The sequence below is a fragment of the Fusarium falciforme genome, chromosome 8 (genome assembly GCF_026873545.1).
Source record: "Fusarium falciforme chromosome 8, complete sequence".
Lineage (NCBI taxonomy): Eukaryota > Fungi > Ascomycota > Sordariomycetes > Hypocreales > Nectriaceae > Fusarium > Fusarium falciforme.
This window is the reverse complement of record NC_070551.1, coordinates 2,051,651-2,075,621: the sequence shown is the minus strand read 5'-3', so window position 1 is coordinate 2,075,621 and position 23,971 is coordinate 2,051,651. Positions and strand designations below refer to the sequence as shown.

The window sequence follows — 23,971 nt, the reverse complement described above, 5'->3', positions numbered from 1 at the left end:
GTTATCGTGAGGGTGTGTCGTGGGGGAAAGGATTCTGGGCTGAAGAGAAGAAAGGAACAGTTGAGAGATTTGGACAGTGTCCTTTTCAGAAACCAGGGGACTGCGAGCTGGCAATTATCTTCAAGCATCAGCCTTGATCATCGTTGAATTGATGAGGTCATGGTGTAAGCGACGGGGCCAGCGGAACGGGGAGTTCGGCACCAATTGGGGTCCGAGAGGCGTCTGGGGAATCGGCGCTTGGCATCCGGAGGCGCTGGATGGCCCCGTTAAAAGGCAGCGCGCGACGATCCATCTCCTGTAGTACAGTGTAGAAGCAGAGTTGCTGCCGTTGAAGCTGGCGATATCAAGGTTTCAAGGATAAGCAAGTGTGACCGTGGTGTGCGATGGAGATTTCCCCGTACCCAAGGGTTGCGCCTTCCCTGTCAGCGGCTTGTCGGAGCCGTTGCGCTGGGAGGTCTTGGAACCTACCTCAGCAATTAGGCAAGTACGAAGGCATGTCAGCTCCCATTCAGGAAGGAGCCATGCAACCAAGGGGTTCAGGCCTGGGCAGGAGACAGACATGTGATTATGGGGCCTCAAATTCGTGGACCCTTACGAGGCCCCTATCTCCATCTTTCATGACCAAGAGAATGGTCAATAACGGGCCTGGCTCGTACAATAATTGCGAATCCATCACGAGAATACGACGAGCGAGTACTACAGTACAGTACAGTACAGTATCTGTGACTGCATCCCAGAAACAAGCCCCTTGCAGGTTGGTGAATTAGCAACTGCATCAACTCCCAACGCCTAGCGAATGACGGTCTCTCTACTGCCAATCACTCCGCCCTGCTCACTTCAGCTCTCCCTCCTCTGACCAACCATTGACGTCGAGTAACATTCAGCCTCATAGGTCATGGCCCTGTCTGCCTGCCCAAAAAAGAAGTCACCAGCCACCCGTCGCCGTTGATTGTTGGTTGATCGGTGAAGTGATCCCCGACGTCATCCAAATCCAACCTCCCGCCGACTCCTCCCCCACGGCATTGTCTCCATCGGCCCCGAGTACCGGCCCCGACACGGCCCGGATCCTTACAGCGACTGACCGCCCGTCGTCACATCATGACCCCTTTCTCACCGATTTCGCTGTCAATGGGTCCGTAGCTAGTCGTTCGGTTGGGCATCATCTCCCTCGTCGACGCGTACCTACCTGTTCGTAAAACATAAAAGCGCCAACAGCGATCAGACAGGTCGTTGAAGCACCCGCGTATCCATCATGTCGACACTCCAACCTCGACCTCCCTACTCGGACGAGGAGCTCAACACCCTCTATCCTCCCGAGCTGCGCCTTCAACTCGTCCAGATTCTTCTTCGCCATGGTGAGCGCACGCCGATCAACGCCCGCTTTCACTCTACCGGTCTTCCTCCCTTCTGGCCCTATTGCTCTGCCGCTCGCCGGCTGACGAGCGCTATTCTTGACCCCTCCGCCGCCACTTCCGATGCCGAGCCTGCCGACAATCCGGGCCTCACTGCTCTTGAGTGGAAGCGCCGCCTCGAGACTTTTGGACCCGACGATATCCCTGTGATAGCATCCGGTCGCAACGGCGAGCTCGACGCCATCTGCGACATGGGCATGCTGACCGATCGCGGACGCGAGACTACCTATGCCCTAGGCCAGCGCCTCCGCCATCTCTATGTCGACCGGCTCCATTTCCTCCCTGATACCCTCGCTGCCGATGCCGATACTTCCTCTATTTACCTCCGGACAACTCCCGTGCCTCGTGCTCTTGAATCCCTCCAGCAAGCCTTCTATGGTCTCTATCCACCCTCTGCCCGCGCGGCCGGCCTACATCCCCCCACCATCCTTACCCGATCACCCGCCGACGAGACTCTCTTCCCTAACGATGGCAATTGTCGGCGTTTCGCCGCTCTGGCCCGCGCCTTTGCCAAGCGGGCAGCGGAGCGCTGGAACGACTCGGAAGAGATGGCCTACTTGACCAAGCGCATCGGCCGCTGGATGCCCGAGGACCGCGTCGCCGTGGACTCTCGTCCGCGTCTCAGCGGCATCATGGACACCATGAATGCTACCAAAGCTCATGGCCCAGCTACACGTCTGCCTGATGAATTCTACGACCCAGAAGTCAAGCGCATCATTGAAAAGATCGGCGTGGAGGAGTGGTATGCCGGCTATAAGGAAAGCCAGGAGTATCGTACCTTGGGCATCGGAGGTCTTCTTGGTGACATTGTCGCTCGAATGGTCGGAAGTACTGAGCACTCTGCCGCTGATGGCCAGTATGAGGTGGCTATAAGTAAAGCGGCTGCTTCTACCACACTCCCGCCTATTCGCTTCGGCCTCAGTGGCTGTCACGATACCACCCTTGCCGCTACACTCTCTAGCTTGGGAGCCTTCAATGAGGAGGCCTGGCCCCCATTTACGAGCCACATTGCCATTGAGTTGTTCCGCCATGTCGATCAAGGCGCAACTCCACCGCCTGTAGCCCCGAAGCCAAGCGGCGGGCTTCTATCCCTCTTTGGCTGGGGTAGTAAACAAACCTCAACTGCTGGCACTCCGCCACCAGGTATCGGGCGCAAGAAGACCCCTGACTTGAGTGAAGATGAAAAGAAACGACTGGAAGGCTACTACGTCCGTCTCCGCTACAATGATCGCCCAGTCACTATCCCTGGCTGCAAACCCGCCGGCAAGCATTTCGATGGGGACGAGTCCTTCTGCACTTTGGTGAGTTGTCTCAAGCCTTATCTGGCTCAGGGCTGAGCATAACCATTCTGTACATGTTGCTTACATTACAACTCTTACACAGGAAGCCTTCAAGGCTATTGTTGACAAGTTCACCCCTATTGATTGGAAGAACCAGTGTCGCTCCAATCTTAAGGAGCCCACGTTCCCACCGAAGCCAGAGCCTGCAGGATATTAAACATAAACCTTTACAGTACAAAGAAAGAGCAAACCAGTTATCGAGCTAGATCATTCTGTCGGTTCAACATAGGAGTTAGGGTGTTGGTGAACTAGACAAAAAGGTGGGTTTTATCCGTGGGTGGATTGGGTTGGTCAAGTTGTAGGGCAGACTGGGACGAGCTCTTCGAGCCCCTTTCGATATCTCGACAACGGGCATGAAGTCAACTTGCATCAGTTATATCATATGCACAATGATAAGAGACGATATAAATGACCATATCCTGATCTGCGTTCAAGACTGTAGTAGTGCCTAACCTGACCAAATACTCCATAATAGACATAAACGCAGGTGATATATCCTCTCATCCATCCCAAGCTGAATCTCATCCAGCACCTTCCATCCACGTCTCATCTCAACCATCCATGTGCACCCCCTCTTCTACAAGGGGAGTATTAGCCACAGGTGTCTTCTCTTCTAAACGCTCTCTTCTCGCGGTGAGCGCAACACCAGGAAACAATGACGAATCCGTCCAAAGGGGTAAATTATCAAGAAAAAGGGAAATCAAAGAATGAAGGTGTGTAAAGCCCAAGCAAAAAGGACAGGACGCACCAAGTGTGCGTCAATTACAACGTTTAAGCAAGTTTTCGTTCATTCTCGCCTGCGCAGAGATTGAATGTGTAAAGATGCACAAGCGTCATTAGTTGGCAACCTCCTCTTCAACCCATCCGTTCAGACCTCCTTGGATGGCAAGGCCAAATCCAGAACCCATGCCGCCAAAGCTGGCCTGGTAGTGGTGACCACGTCGCTCATTCTCAGCGCCAGGCATGCCGTTGGGGCTGTTGCCGCCATTCTCAAACCCAGGAGCAAGCACCGGAAGGCTGACTGCTCGGTTGTGTTGGCCGCGAGGGCCAGGAGCCAGCATACCGCCAATTGTTGTAGCAGCGGAGGTAGCACTGTTGGCAGGGTAGCCGTTGGAGATGCTCGCTGACTGGCCGTGGCCCGAGATGGGGACCTGCTGGGGAACATCGAGGCCTAGCTCACCAGGTGATGGCTGTGCTGTGCCAAACAGGGCACTCTGCTGAGCAGCAATCTGTTGTTGTTGGTGTTGCTGCTGCTGCTGAGCTTGTTGAGACACCTGGTTGAGATACATGGTCAGGGGGTTGTTGTTGGCATTGAAGAGGGTGGCCGACTGTTGAGGAGTGTTGCCATTTGTGGGAGAGCCGCTGTTCTGAGATCCGTTAGGAGGGGGAGAGGAGACGCCATCTCCGCGAGGGGACTGAGACTGCTGCATTTGACGGGGTGGGTTGCCACAACGATCCTTTCCAAAGTTGACCTTGAACTTCTTGTACTCCTCCCTTCCTCGAATGGCCTCGATAGCCTTGATGGCGTTGGCAATGTTGGTGAAGTTGACAAATGCGCAGCTCTTCTCACGCAGAGTGTTGACAAGCTCGATCTCGCCATACTCGGAAAAGTCCTGTCGCAGGCGCTCCTCAGTCCAGGTCTCGTCAAGGTTGCCAATGTACACGTTTCGCGAAGCGCCACCGCTGACGGCAAGGGCAATGGCCGGAGGGAGAGCACCCGAGTGCTTGCCCCAGCCGATCTTGAGGCGTCGGTTGTGAATCATGAGGCCCTGAAGGTTGCTGAGGGCGTAGAAGGAGGCAGCAGCGGTGGGATCGATGAAGGTCACGAAGCAGATGTGCTTGTCGGGGATGTAGCGGATATGGTGGAGCAGACCACCTCTGACCACATTGCAAATCTCCTCAATGGTCGTCTCAGGGTGAATGTTGCCGAGGTAGATGGTTCGGTTGCCAAGGTTGTTGATGCCTCCAGCAGTGGTGGCGACGGCGGCGGCAGCAACAGACTGCTGAGCAAGGGCGTTCGAGATCAGGTCACGGTCAGCACCAGTAAGCATGTGGGCGTAGCCGGGAGCAATGCCCAGGTACTGAGCCGCGTTTTGCTGCTGTGTCTTGGAAACATAGGCACAGCGGTCCTTGCCATAGTAGACGCGACGAGGAGCCTGCCACTTGGGCTCCTGAGGGAGCTGAGAGACGGCCTTGATGGCATTGGCGATCGAGAGGTAGTGGACAAAGGCGATGTTCTTCTCACGGACGACCTTGATGGTGTCAATGGCGCCAAACTTGCCCAGATCCTCACGGAGTTCCTCATCGGACACCTCCTCGGGCAGGTTGCCCAGGTACACATTTCGAGAGGCACCAGACTGCTGGACAGCCAGAGCAACCGAGGTAGGCACCTGGGAGGGCTTGCCCCAACCAACCTTGATATCCTGACCCTTGATGCAGAGCTTTTTCAAGATGGCATCAGAGTGGAAGTGGGTAGCGGAGCTAGCGTCCAGGAACGAGATGAAGGCACAGTTCTTGTCGGGCAGCAGGCGGACCGACTCGATCTGGCCGCTGCGGACGTGGCCAAGAATCTCCTCAGCACTTGTGTCAGGGGGGATGTTGCCCAAGTAAACAGTTCGGCTGGTTCCAGTGACAACGCCAGATCCCATCGAGACGGGCGAAGTGGGAGGGAGAGGAGCCTGCATGCTGAAGCCGCCAGTGGGGGACTGGGGCGGGTAGAACTGAGGAGCGCCGTAGGTAGAAGGAGAAACAATACCCTGATAAGACTGAGGCGAGATGGTCTGCTGAACGGGGCTAGAGACGCCATTCTGCTGCTGGTTGTTTCCCTGCTGGGGCTGGAAACCAGGAAGACTCTGGAATTGAGGGCTGGCGAAGGCAGCGGGAGTGCCAGGCTGGAAGGGGCTACCGAGCAGCAGCTGCGAGGGCAAAAGAGGAGTGAACTGCATGTCAAATGCAGTTCCCGGGGTGGCCATGTCCGCTCCATTGTTGGAGGGCTGCTGGGTCATGGGCTGAGGCTGCGTGTTGATGGCGGGGATGTTGCCTCGTCGCGGGTGTCGTTCGGCAAAGCCCGAGATGTTGGAGTTGAAGGCGCCATGGGAGAAGCCAGTGTCGCTGTTGGAGGGCTTGGAGGCGTGGCCGAAGCGGTTGGCAGGCCCGCCGTTGGGGGCGCCCTGGCCAACGGGTCCGTTGAGATCTTGCATACCGAGCAGATGAGGGGGGACGAGCGAGTCCCGCCCGACGTGCGACAGAACAGCCGTTTTGAAGATTGGAACGTGCCCGAGTAAGGCACGGAGCGAGCTGCGAAGTTGGGAGGATCGTCCGGCTGAACGGTTCAGACGGTCCGAGGCTCGTTGTCACTGGCTGCTTAGCAGTATCTGGTCTTCAGGGGGAAGTGATCTCGGCTAAGCTGTTTGGAACGGCTTATGGGTCTCGGGAGCAAAGGAGAAGCAAGCAATTGGGTTGTGCAGAATGAAGCTGATCAAGTCGAGAATTATCAAGCGCGTCGGCGTATCCAAAGGCGAATAGGACGAAGCAGCTTTCGAAGTCAAAGGGTCGTTCCAGGAAGCGACCGTCTAGTATATATCGGTATCGAATATGAAGAACTTCGGCCGGGTCGTGGGAGAACCGTGAGGCGAGGCTGAAGGGTCAAAAATAGGTAATCGGTGGTAAGAGCGAGTGTATCGAAGAGTCGAACGAGAAACGCAAAGCACGAGAGTGCGTGGGCTAGGATGACATCCAGGGGAAAGTCGAGGAGTAGATCAAAGTATTAATAAAGCAGTACGGCCAGAACGAGCGTCGACGAAGTCGAAAAGTAGGGTCTCAAGAGAAGGAAGAGAGACGACGCTGCATCTGATGAGGAACAGCGAGTACCCCAGATGATGAGTCTAGCGACGAGAGAAGAAAAAGGGACAAGAGTCGGCGTCGGTGAGTAGACGACACGAATGTGGAGGGAACGAAGAGTCAAGAGAGAGAGAGAGAAGGGGACGGATTGGGATGTCGTCCACCTTGACTTCCAAGATCGGGGCACCAGGGGACCAGTGGACCAGGGGACGGACCACAGGGGGTTAGCCTCAGGCCGACAGGCGAGCAACGGTAGGAAATAATGCAAGGTAATAAGGCCCAAATGAAAAAGAGGCGCCAGGGAGGGAGAGGAAAAGGCCAGACGACCAGGTGGGTAGGGAATGAGGTGGAGGAGGGTCGGTGGGTGGGTGGAGGTGGAAGAGAAGGGATATGAAATGAAGAGAGAAGAGAAGAAGAGAATCGAGGCAGAAAGGAAGAAAAGAGGAAGGGCGGTAAAGAGAGAGCCGGAACACTGAGAGAAAAAGAAGGGAAGGAAGCTGCAGCTACGGATGGATCAAAGAAAAGGAGGAGACCAAGCAAGAGCAGCAGCAACGCAGCAGCAACGAATGCAACAATGATGCGGCTACCAACCAGCAAGCGGCGACATGAAGAAAGAATCGTGTCCTGGTCGCAGCCCAGCGCAGGCACTGACAGCCGCAATAGCAGGGCCCCCCAGGATCCAGGAGGCGCTTCAGGAGCGCACCCAGAGACGGCCACGCCCACACACAAACGAACGGTCGAGGCTAAAGAAGCTATCGACTAGGACCCAGAAGGCTAGAGGCCAGAGGTCAGAGGCTGGAGCCACAGCCAGAGCCGGAGCCCAGGTGGCGACGACGAGCCGGGAGCGCCAGGGACTGGGCGGCAGGGATTGGTCGGCTCGTGCCAGCATCGCCCAGGGGTGAGAATGAATGGATGGGAGAGTGTGAGCGACAGTCAATAGACCCAGCTGGTCGACGGTGAATGGTGGCAACGTGCCTCTGGTGGAGACGGCCACCACGAGCTCTGGGGGAGCATGAGCTAGGCCTTAGCCAGGGGGACGACGGCGACCCAGGGGCTACAGGAGACTCCAGAAGGGCTAAGGAGGGCCATTGCCCAAAGGGGGTGAGGGATGGAATTGGCTGCTCCGATAGTTTAATGAGAACGACAGGGATGGCCGCCGTTGTCTCTGGCCATGCCTGGGCGTGCCGTCTCACGACGGGGAGCCTTGAGCGCACAGCACACGACACTGCACGGAAAATCATGGGAATTGGGGAAGACGTCGACTGAGTACCGGATAGGATAGTACCGTGTTTCCGTCGCATCTGATGCTCTGGCCGTCTGGATCTGATGGATGAAAGAGCCCCTTGAGCCCATGTGGGTGTTTCGTTGCTCCCATGTCGGGGCGTTCGCTGGTGGTGCCACCCCTGCCAAACATTACATTCATTGTCCTGACCTGACAGAAACCCTCACCCTCACCTCCCTGCCTGTCAGTCAATGTTGGCTTTATTAGACGTGCTGGTAGAATACCACGCGACTAGGAGAGTAGCATCTTATGGGGTCATAGACAGAGAAAGGGATGAAGTGCGATCGATTGATTGCTCGATTCCCTAGTCGTCGTTCGGATATGTGTATGTACGGACGGATATGAAATCTCCGACCATGGGAGCACACATAATTTAAGGTAATATCCAGATTGAAATTGGACCCGATGATGGTTGAACTTTCAAGTTGCGTGTCGTATCGTGTCGTGTCGGGTTGTGCCTGCGTGTTACCACAAACTGCACCTCGGCGGGCAGGTACCTACTTTGCACAAGGCCTAGCAGAAGGAAGGAGCACTGGAGACACCAAACTCACCGACAAGCTCGTTCGAGCCTGGACCATCCGACGCCTCTAACCTCGATCCAAAACCTTGCACCAGCATCAGCATCTGGTTGATTCATCTTATTGTCGTGATATTCATCATGCCCCTTGCTTCTTCTTGGAAGCTTCCTTCCACGGCGCGGCGTCTCCCCTGCCTAGCCGGCCGGTCTGCATTTTCTGGACCCCTAAATTATGGCGGGGGCCCTGTGTCTGTGTCTATGCCTGTGTCTGACGGTGGTCCTCCCGGCTTCTTCGCGCTAAACTTGCTCGAAGAGTCAATACACCCGCGTCCTTTGAAACGCTCACTCGGCCCCTCTCTCATTGAGCAAGTATTCACTCTCTCATTCACTCACCAACACCGGACCAAGGTGACTCCGTGCCCAACGGCGCCGTTATGTCTTCTGCAGCCGCAGCAAGAGGCCAAGACGATTCACCGTTGTTGTGTCACCCACGCAGCAAAATTGGCGTACAAGACGCCCCTCCACGGCGGCTACTTGACCTGCAAATGACAAGGGACATCCCTTTGTTCGACGTCAACATCTGCTCTGGCTGACGGCAAAAGACTCTCGTCTGTCCTTCCCCGTATGTACTTGCAGCCCTAGTCACCATGAAACACGCCCAAGGGGCCAGTCTTGGGGCATCCCCAAACACCATCGCCTTCAGACAGATGGGATCCGATACTATTTTCGGAAGCGTCTCAGGCGTCTCGTAAACGCGCCACCCGCCTCATGCACCTTCAACTGAACCTTCTTGGTTCGCACCAAGAGGACTCTATCCAGACTTGGACCTACCAACATCGGCATGCCAGAAACGTTCATGTCCCACAGTCCAACGCTTGGAAGTTGCCGGCTTGATACCCGCAGCCACACGGGTTCCATCTCTGATCCCACATCCCGCGATACGCCTTGACCAGTTTGTCGGCAGGCTCTAGTGTACTGTACCAAGACCGTCGGCTATTAATCCCTGTCACAGACGGAGCAGTCCCTTTCTGTCGTTGTCCATTGTCCAATCACCACGGAGAGCTGCTTTCCGTAGCGCGATTGCGTCTCGAGGGCCTATCAGTTTCTCCGACTTACGACTTGGCCCAGCAACAGAGTATAGGAGAAGATCACACAGCAGCTCACAAAAGTCGTCCGCGGATGCCATCGTCTCATAATGCCCTCATATTTCACTCGCACCGGAGCACAGTCTTCCCCATGACACTTCAAGACAACCCACAGGCCACCTTCTGGTCCAGGAACTGCCAATGACTTGATTCCTCCCGATTGTTCATCTCAAACCGCTTCATCCTCCAACCACGGGCCAGTTCCCTTACCCCCGCTAAAACACACATATCCCTTCAATCAGATGTTGCAGCCCGTAGCTAAGTGGCGTGCGAACCGGGCCTCCTCCACTTCCAGGCCTTTTCTTTGACGACAGACCTAGTTGATATGGTGCAGCACGATCTGACAAACATGCACTCGAGACTCTTGGCTAGGTCGGAAACAAGGCCCGATATCCCTGAGGCTGATCGTCTTTGACCTCTGCAGCCCATGGCCTCTCTCTGTCAAATACTGGGGCCAAAGAAAAAAAAAGCTCAAGTTCGCTTCGTCACCTGAAACGACCTTCAAGTTAAGACCTGGACTGGAATATCCCGTATGGGTCAAGCAATGCGTTTTTGTTTTTAGAAGCCTTTTGTTTAGGCTATTTTCACCATCGGCAAACCGTCATATCTGATTCTTGGCTCTCCTTGCTTTCATTAAGTTATGTCTTGGCCTGGACACATCCTTTCACCCCTATCGCAGCGTCCAATGGCCCATGAGCGGGGGAGCAATCTGTTGGTGGATGTCTAAGCGAGCAACTCGTCAAGTCCAGAACTGTCATAGCTCAGAAGTCCGGGCCAGATAGGCATTCTCGTCATGGTATCGAGGCAAAGTGGTACCTTGTAAGGTCCAAGCCTAGATCGGGCCAGAGAGGACAGCCTCAATGAACTTACATCCACCGGATGCTGTACATACCGTGCGGCAGGACAAACCGCCCTTGGACAGTTGATACCATTTCCAAGTTGTCTTCGAGGCAGTGTCTCGCTATCTCCCTAGAGACTCTACAAGTTCATCATTGGTGCCAGTCGTGGAGGAGGGAACAGAGAACTGCTGGCGTCACTTCAGCGAACTTGAAGTACTATGAATTTTCTCATTTTAGTTTCGCTGTCTACATCGATTCATAACCCCAACCATACGCCTTTCTAACACAGACACCGTCGTTGCGGCTGCCCCCTCGCACCTGTCATAACTCGTAGACACATCAACCCTTGATGGCAATATCCAGCAGCCATGTTGATCAATGTCAGATAAAATATACACCTTAGCTTTACAGCTCATCCTTTCCAGCAGAGCCAGCAGTCTTAGCCTCCTTTCCACCATCGGCGAGTCCTCGCTTCACCATGGACGAGATGATCTCGTACACGACCTGAGCCGCAGCCAGGGCGGTCTCCTCTCCGCCGTTTTGGTACGCAGGCGACACCTCGACGACGTCAGCGCCAACAAGGTTGAGGCCTTCGAGACCGCGCAGAATGCGGATGAACTCGCGGGTCGACCAGCCACCAGGCTCAGGAGTACCGGTACCGGGGGCAAAGGCCGGGTCGAGGACGTCGATGTCGACAGACAGGTAGACGGGGTTCTCGGTGCCGAGGACCTTGAGGATGCCGTCAATGATACCCTTGGTACCGATCTCGTCAATGTCATCAGCAGTGAAGCGGACCCAGTTCTGCGAGGTGTCATCCTCGTTGTCGGCAAAATCGTCGCCCGAGAGGCGAGTGCGCAGGCCTGCGTGAACAGAGGCCTCTGAGGACGAGTTGGAGAGAAGGCCTTCCTGGTTGGCCATCCAGAACATGGACCCGTGGGTGAATTGAGAGGCTCCCCACCAAGATGGATAGGCAGCCGGGTTCCAGGTGTCGAGATGAGCTGAGAATACATGTCAGTTCTGTATCGCAAATGGAGAAGTCTGCCTCCCTGAAGTAGACCAAGCAGTCGAAACTCACCATCAAAGTGCAAGACCTGGATAGGCTTGCCATAAATGTGATTCAGGGCCCTCAGAGCAGGCAGTGCTAGACTGTGGTCGCCGCCCAGGGTCATCAACTTGGGCTTGGGTGCCAGGGAGGATACGGTCTTTCGCTTGCCGAGCTGCTTGAAGGCCTGGGTCATCTGCTCCTGTGCGATGTTGTTGTCAAGGGGAGTGATGCTGATATCGCCACAGTCGACGATCTTGGCCCAATTCTGGTAGGGGTTGATGCCGGCGCGAGGGTTGAAGCCGCGGAACGATGTCTGGCGTGCCGAGGCGGAGCGGATGGCACGGGGACCGAAGCGTGCGCCCGGTCTGTAGCTGACGGCCGTATCAAAGGGAGCACCGACGATGGCGATATCGAAGGGCTCGGTGGGCTCTGTGAGGCACTTGACGTGGTTCAGGTGGGCAAAGGTGTTGATGCCAGCAAAGGGCCACTATTTGATTGAGTGTAAGCCAGGCAATTCTCACGGGGTTAACGAGCAAGACGTACCTCATAGCCCCATTTCGCCTCGAGCTCATCCAGTTCCTCCTTGGTCCACTCCTTGTCGTCATGATCATGAGCACAGGCTGAGGCCAGCCCTGTCAGGGCCAGCAGGTTCAAGAGAGCTGAAGACTTCATTCTGGTTGCAGTCCAAACCTATAGTCCTGAGGAAGAAGAAGAGGAGGAAGAGAGAAAGAAAAGGGAGGCAGCGAGGTCTATTATAGTTGTCTGCATCGTCCAAAGTGGCATGCCCTCCCCCACCGGCGCCGGCGGCCGGCCCCACGAGTCGGGATGGGATCTACTCGAGTCGAGTCGCAAGGCTTGTCATTTGGTCATACAAGAACGAAACTCTCCATGTCTACGGTCCCCGCGGGCCAATGGGCTAGAGTTTTGACAAAGAGGCCTGATGCCGACAGACCACGCGATGAGATACAGTACAGTAATGCAGCCAGGCGCCCGATTGGCCAATCGCCCAGCGACAAAGCACCCCCGCGTCCCTCTCTCTCCCCGCCTCTCCTCTACAAGAAAAAAAAAGTTGGAGAAGATGGCCGTCGTCCGAAGCCGAATGAGGCAGTTTGTTGCCATTTTTTGGCTCCGAGTCGGCCAGAGCAGAGGAGGGGCGGTCCCGGGAACGGGGCCGGAGGTTGGCGGGCTTGCGTCGGGGCTAGGTTGAGAAGGGAAAGTTGACGCGACGGGGCAGGAGACTCCGACTCCCGTCTTATCTCCAATGACAGACGAACCTCCATCCGAGGTTGACCATGGCCTTGGGTTGCCGCTGTTTACAAGGTGACTTGTCCGTCTTCTTCAAGGTTCCCTTGACATGATTCATGAGCAACTGCACCTCTGCATCCATGTCCTACATGGCAATGGCACCAATACAGCATCTACCATCCGTCCACCGCCTCATGCCATGAACGTGCCATTCTCCCTCCCATCCCCGCTGGCATCATGAAAATCCCAAAGTCTCCAACTGCAGCACGAGACCGGCCCGGAATGCGGTCATGAGAAATCCGAAGCTCCTTCACCGAGACATGCCTCACCTCGGATGCAGCATCCGAGCCTTCACTCGGCTGGTCTTCGTCTACGTCATGTCAAGTTCTTGATTATACACACACGACAATAACAGCAGACTCCGAGTAAGTAGAAAAATACACAAACTTTCTATAAAGTCAAGCAAGACGAACAAGACAAGACATCGATGTAAATTGCACCCCAATCGCCAAACTGTCCTATCAAAGCATTCCCACCTGGATGTATGAATCGTCTCCCGTCCGCTCTCCCGGTTTCATTTCCATCCTTCGGTCCATCCTCCTACCTCAGAAACCCTCGGGCGAGAATCAAGGAATAAACAGCGTTGTAGATCCCGGTCCAAGGAAACTTCAGAGAGGCTGACGGGGTTGGGCTGGCTCATCATAGAGTCTCCGGCAGACTATGGCCACGCTCAGCGGCCGAGGAGAGTCCATCGCATACGTCGCCCTCGAAAACCATCGTCTCTTCGTCACGGAACAAGACGCCTGCTCCCCAAGCTTCGTTCCGTTATCCGATCCATACCAAACACAGGATGACCATTTCTTGTGAGATCCCATCGCATTCCGTTCCATTCGCTCCGGTCATCCCAATCTAGTCTTGCCGCACCCACGCCAGAGGACTCTCTGCCCGCTACTGCCTGCTAAGGCCTTCTTGGCTAATCAACCATTTTCAGGGGAGAGTGAAGAATGGTTTTTGGTCTTGGCGGGGCTGCGGCTCATGCCTATCCGTTTATAGGACAAGGCACTTGTGCCCCCTGGAGCCAGCCTTCTTGGGGACGGGGGGTTCAAGGGCCGCCACAATGGCCTGCACAGGTAGTTAGCAGATACTCAGAGTCGCCTATCTATATAGGCATAGACCACTCGGCTTTCCCCCAACATACCTCATCAAAGACGTCCTTAAGCTTGTACTGAGTCAGAGCGCTGCATTCGACGTACTTGACCGCACCCAGATCCTTGGCCATTCGCTCGCCGTCCTCCCGTCGCACCGGGGCCATCTTCTGCTTCGACAGCTTGTCCCGGACGCTGGGGTCATCTCTCAAATCCACCTGGGTACCGACAATCAGGCAGGGGACGCCAGGGCAGTGGTGGCGGACCTCGGGGAACCACTTCTCGCGGACGTTTTCGAACGAGGCAGGCGAGGTGACACTGAAGCAGACAAGGAAAACATCGGTCTGGGGATATGAGAGAGGTCGGAGTCGGTCGTAATCTTCTTGACCGGCAGTATCGAACAGGCCCAGAGTGTATGGCTCATCACCAATCCTACCACCGGTTAGCCCGTCCTAAATGACCGTGCGCTATGGCGTCAAGTGACAATATCCCCAAGTCGATTGCGCATATCTGGAATCCGACATGTACTAGGGGTCCATCACCGCAATCTTGACAGCGAAGAACAACCATTGTATGTGGGGGCGCGGCATGGCGTGGGGGCTGGCGTAGATCTGATGGGCGTGCAAGTAGGACTCACATTACCGTGACGGCGTAGTTGTCAAAGACGGTCGGAACATATTCGGAGGGGAACTTGTTTGTTGTGTAGCTGATGAGAAGACAAGTCTTTCCAACAGCACCATCGCCGACGACGACGCACCTATCAAGAGAGGAGACTGGTTAGCTTCTGCAAGCAGCCGAAGAAGTGGCAGGAGAGAAAGGAGATGGCATGTAGAGGCGATGCGCAGGCATGCTCGGGGTGATGCCGTCCAGAGAAAGGCAGCCTAGAGCAGGCACAGGCAGGGAAAAAATCCCAGTAAAGGGCGGCAGGCGAAAAGCGACAGAACTTACTTGATCGTTGCGACAACCGTCATGATTCCTCTCGACAGCTCCTCGGCAGGAGCTCGACTACGCTAAGGTGGTATGCAGAGGCTCTCGAGTGATGAAGCTTCTATTGGCGGGCGGGTGCGCGCGCGAACGGTGAGAGGTGAAAGAGCGGGGAGGAAGCGGGAGCGGAGAAGACGAAGTCGTAGTCGGAATCGGAGAGGATATATCGGAAGATGGGAGGTAGGTAGGCAAGGCAACGAGGGACGAGTTGGCTGGAGATGGATGGCGGATGGAAATGGTGGAGGTGAGGATGCGGTGGATGCGGTTTGCAGTAGCAAGTAGCAGGTTGGTATCGAGGTTGCTTCCTTGCGTTTTGGGCGCTGTTGCAGCAGCGGGTGGAGATGGAGAGAAGGAGGCTGTGGTCGACTCGAGCGAGCGATGAATGGAGACGGGGACCTCAGGACCGGACCTGCGCAAAAAGGTGGGAGGCACGGTTAGCTTAGTTGATGAGCGAGTCGCTGACAGTGGGTAGCGTCAAGTTAAGTGGTGACGGGAGGCACTGCACTGGAGGCGGTTGAGGTAGGCAGCGGCGGGCAGGTGGCCAGCCAGTGGTGGAAGTGAGATTGGACGGGAGTGGCAGTGGCAGTGGCAGAAGCAGAGGCAGAAGCAGAGTTGGCGGGCAGCGGTAGGTCGGTAGGTAATAGTGGGCCTTGGGGGGAGTGGACAGCACCAGAAACCAAAAGCAAGCCAGGCAGGAAGTGGAAGTGCAAGGCCAGCAGGCAGAAGGACCCGACCAGCCAGAAGAGACCAGACCAGACCAGACCAAAGCCAGACAGACCAAGCAGGGGATGGGATAGGATGGATGAGAGGGGAGGGGGTTGGAGCAGCACGATTCCCAGGTTTAGCCTAGGTGGGTAAGTACCTTGGTCCAAAGATGAGGAGGCAGGCAGGCAAGCAAGCAAGCCTGGTAATAATAACTTGGTTTGGTGACAGAGAGACAGAAGCAGCCAGCCAAGGCTGTGAATGGTGGTGATGAGCGTGAACGCGAGAGTAACAGGGTGGTACCGTACCGTCGTTGTCGTCCTTTGCTGCTTGTTCAGGTAGACTGCCACCAGCCAAGCAAAGCTCCAGAAGAGTCGGCCAAGGCCGATTTGCGACGTGGGCAAGAGTGGATAACCAAGTGGAGGAAAGACAACGGCGCGCGTGCGTGCGTGCGTCTGGGAGTGGACGAGTGAATGAATGAGGTGAGAGATGGAAGGATGATGGACAAGATTGAGCCAGACGGCGTAGCACGCTGGGATGGTGGATGTGATGATGATGGATGGTGATGCAGCAGCACAGTCAAATGAGTTTCCCCAACAAGCAGCAGAAGAAGGATCAAGAAAATGGAACCCACCAACCTCTTTTCTTGATTGCTGTACGTCTATCCGTATCTCCTCCTCCTTGTTGGACTGATCGTCAACGTCGAGTGAGGCACGAGGACGTTTGTAATGAGCGAGATGGATGTCGTGCTCCGAGGAGAAAAGGAACTTGCCCTCGAGGCCGTCGATAACCTGACAAGGCCAAGAAATATGTAAGAAGTCGCAGAGGCAAGACAAAGCAGGACAGTCAAAGGAATTGATGAACCTCGTGAAGTAGGCAGAGGAAGGGGGCGTTCAAGTTGATGAGCGATGCATCCATGCCATGGAAAACGGACCCGGGCACGGGTGGGCGGACGCGCCTGGCCTGGGCGCCTCTGGAGCTGGAGGCCATGGACATCTCCAGGGCGGACATTCTAGTGGATGAAGAGCCCCGAGCCCCAAGTGATCAGAGGCCCGTCCCCACCAAGGCTGGTACCTACTAGTGAACCTGGTAGGTACTGGACTAGTCTGTCAAATAACTTATCCATGAGAACGGGACCGTTTCATCCCATCAAGGAGCCACGCAAGATGGAGGGAGCTGATAAGGCATTTGAGATGGACGCTTTACGGTTCAACATGTTTTAAAAACATCATCACATTATGCTCATGGCCTCTGATAACAGTCAATGATGGTGCAATTCTAAGAGGCAGCTAAGCATGGCCTCTTTCTCCTCTGTTAGTTATCCACGTCAAGATACCACTAGCTCCTCAAGCTATCAGCAGGACACCCAGGTATCCTCTTAGCTGCGGATACCTCCCTCCATCGGAGAAATCCTCTAAACCGGATCGCGTCCATGACGACCCCCAGACGATGGATGGTGAAGAACGAAAAAAACCGAGCGTGAACTTGGGGCTCTTTGGGCCCCTTGCAACAACCAACCAGAGCCGCTACGGGAAACAAACGTGAAACCGCAAGTCAGGGGCAGGAGGGCAGAGAGAGAGAAAAAGAAACACCGGCGAGCTTTGGCTTGATTGACAATGAAAAAGCCCCAGTCGGCGGTATTACGTCGTATGGGAGAACCGTGCCCTTGGAAAAGGGACCCTTTTTAGCAGACAGCCAACTTAAGGCAGAGCGAGGAATGCTGCGACAAGGCTCGTCGACGTTTGATGACGACATCAGGGTTGAGCGACGTTTGAGCCACCCTCGACGAGAGATGCCACCTACGAGATGCTTGCACAAGCAAGCAAGCAAGCAAGCAAGCAAGCAACAAAGGGCAGGACAAAACTTGAGCATGGGCAGCTTGAATAGGGGCCAAAGAGTGGACAAATGATGGTCAGTTTTCCCCGGGGGGTGGGCGGGTTCGTCATAATGGGATGGGCTTTTACTCTTTGCGCCTCTCTTTTCTTTGTTGGGGAGACATGCTTGTCTGGTCCTTGATGACTTGCCGAGTTCGTCTCGTCCTGGTGGTGATGCCATCTTGCCACACAGAGACTCACGCCGTCATCTCCAGTTCGAGGCTCACCTGCTCTGCCGGTCTGACCTTGATTGTCCGAGGTCGAGTCGACCTTCGAGATGAATTCCATCTGATGATGAGAGACCGGGGGGTGGTGGTTGTTCAGCCTTTGCAGGGAGCTCCCTCTGGCCCATGCCTTCATTAGCCCTGGGCAAATCCCCTATATCCTGACTAAACCAACCAGCAAGGGGAACTGCGAGATGGTCCTTGCTCATGTAGACGAGACTGGCTCATCAGATTGTGTGAGATTGGGGGACGATGCCAAACCGCCTCCCGCCTCGAAAGCAAATTGCGAACCACGCGTGACCGAGAAACACGACTCTCGATGGGTCACCGTGCGCTCTGTGCTTCCGGTGAGCCTTGGGGTCTGGTCTGGGACATACTCGCCTCAGAAGGTATATGTAACTCGTGGTCAAAGAAAAAGGGTCCTTATCTATGTCGTGATACCATCTCCTTGCACCAGTAATAGGACTCGGCCTGTGTTGCTAGAGGCTTCTGGACTACCACCATCCATGGCAAGATATGCAATAGCATGTCGGCACTTGAACATGCCGACAGTCAGCATTACCACCGCCGCATATTCCCATCAGACGAAACACACAGACACAGACAAGACAGCCTTGCAGAGAGGGATCCCGCCTTAGTCTCATCCATACCGGGGAATATCACAGGAGCTAGCCGGACCCAAATCTCGGGATCCAAGACCCCAGCTCCCGCCTCATTCACGTTGCCCATCCATCAAAACACACACGCGCTCAAGGGTCCTTGTTTCCAAGCCCACACTCAAGCTTCAGCCCAGGGATATTACATCTACCCAGGGCTCCTTGCACGACTTAATGCATCGGAGATCACTCGTCGGCATCCTGTTTCTCTTTTTTTCTCCCCTTGTGAGCTAGACCTGTCAGATTTCAGTTTCCTATCAGACTGACAAGAGTCTGTTCAACTTGCATCCCATCCTCATCAACATGGGACGAAAGGGAAACGTGCGGCCCAGCTGCCTGTCTCACATTGGGTCAGCCAGGCTCTCGACGCTCAGACTCTGCAGCACTGCACTGCACCCTGTTCGTTCGTGGGTAACCTGAGACATGGCACATCCAGCTCCAGTCGTTAACGGTCTGCACGTTGCTCCATCACGGCCCAGGCCGGGCCTAGTGCAAATCTGCACCCTCGCCCTTCGATTTGTTGTCAATCAGCCTCCTCGACTTTTGCTCTGCAAGCCCTCCCAGAGTGCAGGCAGAATGAAGAGATATTACTGGCTGGAATGGTCTGGCTCTCGTTAGTGCTGTCGATACAGAGTGAGCGGTCAGTCGCGCCATCTTCGGCGTAGGCGTCGGCGAACTTGTCGGCGAACGACTGGAGCTAGTTGCGGATAGATCATGTTTGTTTCCTGCAACACAACGTCGGGTATACTCAATAATAGAACTGGAAATTGTTGCCGACTTGGTGGGTAGCAATGCCAAGTGTGCTGTCTGCAACCGGGAATGCTGAGCTCAGGGGGCAGCTTTATCTGCGACGCAAGATGCCATATCCGTAAATACCTATCCAGGTACTATTAACTAGGAAGTCCTAGTCAAGTTGAACTACCGACGTAGAGCCAATCTGATGTGTATTTTTAGGCGGGAACTACTTCAATATAGTCTTCAATATACACGATTCAGGCTCGTACTCGGTACTCCTCGTGGCAAATCTCTGACCTACCAAACCTGGCCCCAACCAAACCAAAGTACTTGGTCCCCATGTTAGAGTCCTTCATCCATCGGCCAACCTTGAAGTGACGACATCAAGCTCCAGATAGAAGTCGATTCCTTCCGCAACTAGCCTCAACTCACTCCGCATCTTTCGGCGAACATCTGGGGTCATGAACAGATTCGAGCTGGTGCGCTAACCCCATGTGGCGATCCGGGACCTGCAACCCATCCATTCGAGCTCCCGGTCGTCGGGGCGCGAGATGCCCGAGTCCGGAAAGTTGGTGTGGGTACGGCGAAGCGACAAGAAACTCGGGCGGATAAAAACCAACAGCCCAAGGCTTGTCAGTCCGTGAAAGCTCGACGACTCGGAGTTCTGCTGCCAAAGAGGTTGTCGTACAGGACCTTGCCCATAGAGCCTCTAAGCTGCCCATAATGGCGATTCTCGAGTGGACGCGGCAGGACAAGCCGCCGAAACTTCTCAAGTTGCGATCATCAGCTGGTCTAATCGTCACCACCTGTTCTTTTGCCATCTTTACTGTAATACTTGGCACCGTTCTGTCACAAACCGAGCTGACCTATTCAATAGGACATCTTTCTGTACGGCGTCATCGTCCCTGTGCTGCCATTCTCACTCGAAAACCGGGTTGGCATCAGCACAGAGAGAGTCCAGTACTGGGTTTCGATAGCACTGGCCGTCTATGGCGCCGCTCTTCTCGGCGGATCTCGTATGTAACTCCTCCCCTTGGTGAGACGGGTGTTGACATGTAGTTTGAAACACAGCTGTTTGGGGATACCTGGCAGATAGAATCCAGAACCGCCGAATCCCAATGCTTATTGGTCTCATCTTGCTGGCTGGAGCTACCGTCTTCCTCTGCGTAGGACGAAACCTCCCGCTCTTCCTCATCGGCCGTGTCCTCCAGGGTATATCAGCGGCTCTCACCTGGACTGTTGGTCTGGCCTTGGTTGTCGATACTGTGGATAAGGACCATGTCGGCAAGGCAATGGGCTGGATCAGCATGGCCTGCAGTCTTGGCATCCTGACGGCACCTCTACTTGGAGGAGTTGTGTATGGCAAGGGGGGTTACTACTCTGTGTTTGCCATGTGTTTTGGTCTGCTTGCAGTAGATATTGTTCTGCGTCTCGTCATCATCGAGGTCAAGGAGGCCAAGGTATGGCTTGACAATGCAGAGACTGCAACTTCCACCGACTTGGAGGGCGTTCAGGCTGGTGAATCCAAGGGAGAGGGCGAAGGGGATTCGAAGACCCCAGTGCAAACAACAGATGAGACGACCAAGGACGAATTGGATCCATCGCGGACGCCCATCAAGACACTGGTCAGACTGCTACGACGACCTCGCTTCTTGGCTGCTCTCTGGGGAACACTCGTTCAGGCGATTATCCAGACCGCCCTAGAAAGCACGCTTCCTCTTCTCACCAAGGAGATATTCGGCTGGGACTCAATTGGCGCAGGACTCATCTTCCTCCCCATCATTCTGCCCTCGTTTCTCGGCCCCGTCATTGGAATGATAAGCGATCGTTACGGGCCCAAATGGCTCGCCACGTTTGGCCTCTTCTTCGCAACACCCTTTGCCGTGTGTCTTCGGTTCGTCTCGGAGAACAAGATCGAGGATAAGATACTGCTGTGTGGACTCCTTGTCGGCATCGGCATCACCATGTCGTGTATTTTCGGCCCTCTCATGGCAGAGATCACTTGGTCTGTCCAGGGCGAGGATGGGAAGGAGGGCGTGGGACAGATTGCCCAGGCGTATGGCCTGTACAACATGGCCTACTCTGGAGGATCATTGGTAGGGCCCATCTTGGGCGGAATGATCAGAGATAGTGCTGGATGGGGGACTGTAGGGTGGTCACTGGGTGTTATTGTGTTTGTGTCTGCAATCCCAACGATGCTGTACACGGGCGGGCCTCTGAATATCAAGTTTCGAGGTCGGAGGAGAGATTCATCTAAGGCATAAGTAGGGACATGAATAAGGGTGAATGAATGAATCGCTCCTCTAGAGTTTGGTGTCTCGGAGAATGCATGGTGCGAAATGCCCGTGAGTTTTGACATGGTAATCAATTGACACCGACGCTAAGCCATAAAAGTATAGCTACGTAGGCAGCTTTCACCTGCACAAGATGGACTCCGAGCTGTCAAGGCAACTCTTTTCTATCAACATCTGGTCAATATTCGGCACGACGTGAAGTTCTTGGTTACAGCCGAATTTTTTTTATCCGAAGAGATCATATGTGAGCTCTCTATCACACCAGAATATCGCAGAATCATCCACAATTCCACTTCCTATAGCGACACAACCATGGACCAGCAACAGCATATTGACGCGCTCCTTGAGCGCTATCTCGGCTTGCTAGACGAATACACCCAGCTACGCAAGAGTCTATCAGAGATCCAGTCCAATGTCTACCAGAACATTGCACGAGCAAACTTTGCTGGCGAGCGAGGCATGAGATATGGCCAGGATCATTACGATGAGAGGATGCAGGCAATCCGCCTTCTTGACATTGAGGTCGACGAGAAAGAGATTCCGTCGTTTTCCATCATCGATGCTCCTATTGAAGAGCCAGAGAAGGAAGAGAAAGCCGCCACTGAGGGAAAAGATGGGGAATCGGAGGACAAGGCCGAAGAGGACAGCACCAAAGAGCCCACTCAAAAGAAGCCCAAGAAGAACAGGAATCCATTGCACTGGTACGGCATATTCGCACCCATGCCGCTTCGCACAGCCCAGACGCAATCTGTTCAGGCGGTAGAGAAGATCATCCCCAGGCTCGTCTCTGTCAATGCTGAAATGCTCAACGTCGAGATTGAGGTGCGACGAGCTCGGAAGAGACGAGCCAAGGCGACAGCGAAGAATGAGGGTGAAACCACAGCCAACACTCAGTCTCAGACGGCTCCGCTTGAGGCATCTTAATTTCATTATAAGACTAGGCCTTGTGGCACAAGATACGCTCATACCGAGTTATTCCAGGTGTCCCCAGAGGTTGTTCAAGCTCTCAGCCAAAGTTGGATGGGCATAGACTGCTGCCTCCAGGTCCCACCACTTCAAGCCACCCATCATAGCAGTCTGGACAATCGACATGACCTCACCTCCTTCAATACCCAAACACGTGAAACCCAAGATCTCGCCCGTCTTTGCGTCCACGGCCGCCTTCATCATGCCTCGTGGCTCCGCCGTCTCCAATGCCCTTGCGACATAACTCATGGGCATCTTGGCCATTTTAACCTCTCTGGTACTGTTTGCGAGGTCTCTGGCGTGGAGGCCGACGTGACCCAACTGCGGATCAGTGTACATGCAATACGGGGTCAGGACTCGGGAGATAGAGTCCTGTGTTGTGGCCATGGTTGGAGTCGTGGATGACATGGTCTCCGAAAGGAGGTTGGTGCGGATGATGCGGAAATCATCATAGGACATGTGTGTAAAGGCAGGGCCACCATGGCAATCTCCCAGGGCATAGACCCCTGAGGCTGTGGTTTGGAGCTTCTCATCCACAACGATGTGCCCTTTGGCAGTTGTCTTGATGCCGACCTCAGAGAGATTCAATCCATCTGTATTGGGCACTCGACCTGCCGCCAAGAGAAGATGTGATCCTGACACTTCTGTCTGACCGGTCGGAGTCTTGACGCTCACCGAGAAGGGAGTTTCTGCGTTCTTTGTGGCCGAGATAGAGTCGACCGTACTCAACAAGTGTATTGTGATGCCATCTTGCCGAAGGATATCGAGGAGACACTCTGCCACATCAGGATCCTCTCGCGGCACGAGTTGCCTTGCTCTCTGAACGACAGTGACATCAGCTCCCAGGCGACGAAAGAGCTGTCCAAACTCGAGGCCGATGTATCCACCGCCAAGTACAACGAGATGTCGTGGAACCTCAGCAAGTTCCATGATGGACGTCGAGTTCAGCACACGTGCCGGCTCTAGGTCATCCAGCCCTGGGATCTCGGGCCGCGCCGACCTCTCTCCAACATTGAGGAACACGGTGTCGGCGCTGACCTCCTTGTTGCCCCCGTCCTGCAGCGCGACCTTGAGCTTCCGATCACCGACGAAGTTAGCATCGCCCATGATAACCTCGACGCCCGCGGCGGCCAGCCCCTTGACGCTACCGCTGTTCCACTGCTCCACGATGGCGCGCTTGCGCTGTCTCACGCGAGCCATGTCGATCTCGACGTGGCCGTTTCCAGCTCGCACGCCGTAGTCGCTGTCCCGTCGCGCCAGATACGCGGCGCGCCCGGATGCGATCATGGTCTTTGTCGGTGTGCAGCCGACGTTGACACAGGTGCCCCCCAAGGCGGCGCGCTCGACGACGGCTGTCTTGCAGCCGGCTTTGGCAAAGGCCTTGGCGACGGGGTTACCTCCCTGGCCGGAGCCGAGGACGAGGACGTCGTAGTGAGTGGCTGGCATTGTGCTGAGAGCCCGAGGGATGGTAAATTGGTTAATGTGGGTGAAACGGAGAGGCAGACTGATACAATGGCTGAGGCGATTCATATATTTACTTCTTGTGATGGGTGGTTCAACTCTTGTAGAGTAGCTGAACAGGGCATAAACACGGGTTTCTCATATTTCTTTCAATCCTCTACATCCCCTTGAGCGCCATGAGAACGGATGGCTGGTTAAATACACTTTTGATGCCGGGCTTGCCGTATCTACCCCTCACCGGCATGTCCCACTCGGTCAGCATTGG

At 54.9% G+C, this 23,971-nt stretch overlaps 7 protein-coding genes across 7 annotated transcripts; 3 read left to right on the top strand and 4 right to left on the bottom strand.

Annotated features, from left to right (window-relative positions):
* Window positions 1–1,252: 1,252 nt before the first annotated feature.
* Window positions 1,253–2,909, top strand: NCS54_01046800 (3-phytase; the record flags this gene model as incomplete). The annotated part of the gene is made up of 2 exons (XM_053155775.1): window positions 1,253–2,713; window positions 2,796–2,909. The coding sequence occupies 2 exons, from the start codon at window positions 1,253–1,255 to the stop codon at window positions 2,907–2,909; spliced, it is 1,575 nt and encodes a 524-aa protein (XP_053011750.1).
* A 679-nt stretch (window positions 2,910–3,588) lies between these two features.
* Window positions 3,589–5,952, bottom strand: NCS54_01046700 (Hypothetical protein; the record flags this gene model as incomplete). The annotated part of the gene is made up of 1 exon (XM_053155774.1): window positions 3,589–5,952. The coding sequence occupies one exon, from the start codon at window positions 5,950–5,952 to the stop codon at window positions 3,589–3,591; it is 2,364 nt and encodes a 787-aa protein (XP_053011749.1).
* A 4,828-nt stretch (window positions 5,953–10,780) lies between these two features.
* On the bottom strand, window positions 10,781–12,092 carry NCS54_01046600 (Hypothetical protein; the record flags this gene model as incomplete). The annotated part of the gene is made up of 3 exons (XM_053155773.1): window positions 10,781–11,373; window positions 11,451–11,907; window positions 11,964–12,092. 3 exons carry the CDS (start codon window positions 12,090–12,092, stop codon window positions 10,781–10,783), a joined length of 1,179 nt encoding a protein of 392 aa, XP_053011748.1.
* Window positions 12,093–13,712: 1,620 nt separating this feature from the next.
* On the bottom strand, window positions 13,713–14,781 carry NCS54_01046500 (Cell division control protein 42-like protein; the record flags this gene model as incomplete). The annotated part of the gene is made up of 4 exons (XM_053155772.1): window positions 13,713–13,787; window positions 13,864–14,242; window positions 14,448–14,567; window positions 14,759–14,781. The coding sequence occupies 4 exons, from the start codon at window positions 14,779–14,781 to the stop codon at window positions 13,713–13,715; spliced, it is 597 nt and encodes a 198-aa protein (XP_053011747.1).
* A 4,927-nt stretch (window positions 14,782–19,708) lies between these two features.
* Window positions 19,709–21,249, top strand: NCS54_01046400 (MFS domain-containing protein; the record flags this gene model as incomplete). Its single annotated transcript, XM_053155771.1, has 3 exons — window positions 19,709–19,813; window positions 19,863–20,001; window positions 20,057–21,249. The coding sequence occupies 3 exons, from the start codon at window positions 19,709–19,711 to the stop codon at window positions 21,247–21,249; spliced, it is 1,437 nt and encodes a 478-aa protein (XP_053011746.1).
* A 342-nt stretch (window positions 21,250–21,591) lies between these two features.
* NCS54_01046300 (Hypothetical protein) lies at window positions 21,592–22,203 on the top strand (the record flags this gene model as incomplete). Its single annotated transcript, XM_053155770.1, has 1 exon — window positions 21,592–22,203. The coding sequence occupies one exon, from the start codon at window positions 21,592–21,594 to the stop codon at window positions 22,201–22,203; it is 612 nt and encodes a 203-aa protein (XP_053011745.1).
* A 48-nt stretch (window positions 22,204–22,251) lies between these two features.
* Window positions 22,252–23,844, bottom strand: NCS54_01046200 (Hypothetical protein; the record flags this gene model as incomplete). Its single annotated transcript, XM_053155769.1, has 1 exon — window positions 22,252–23,844. Exon 1 carries the CDS (start codon window positions 23,773–23,775, stop codon window positions 22,252–22,254), a length of 1,524 nt encoding a protein of 507 aa, XP_053011744.1. The 5' UTR covers window positions 23,776–23,844.
* Window positions 23,845–23,971: the final 127 nt, after the last annotated feature.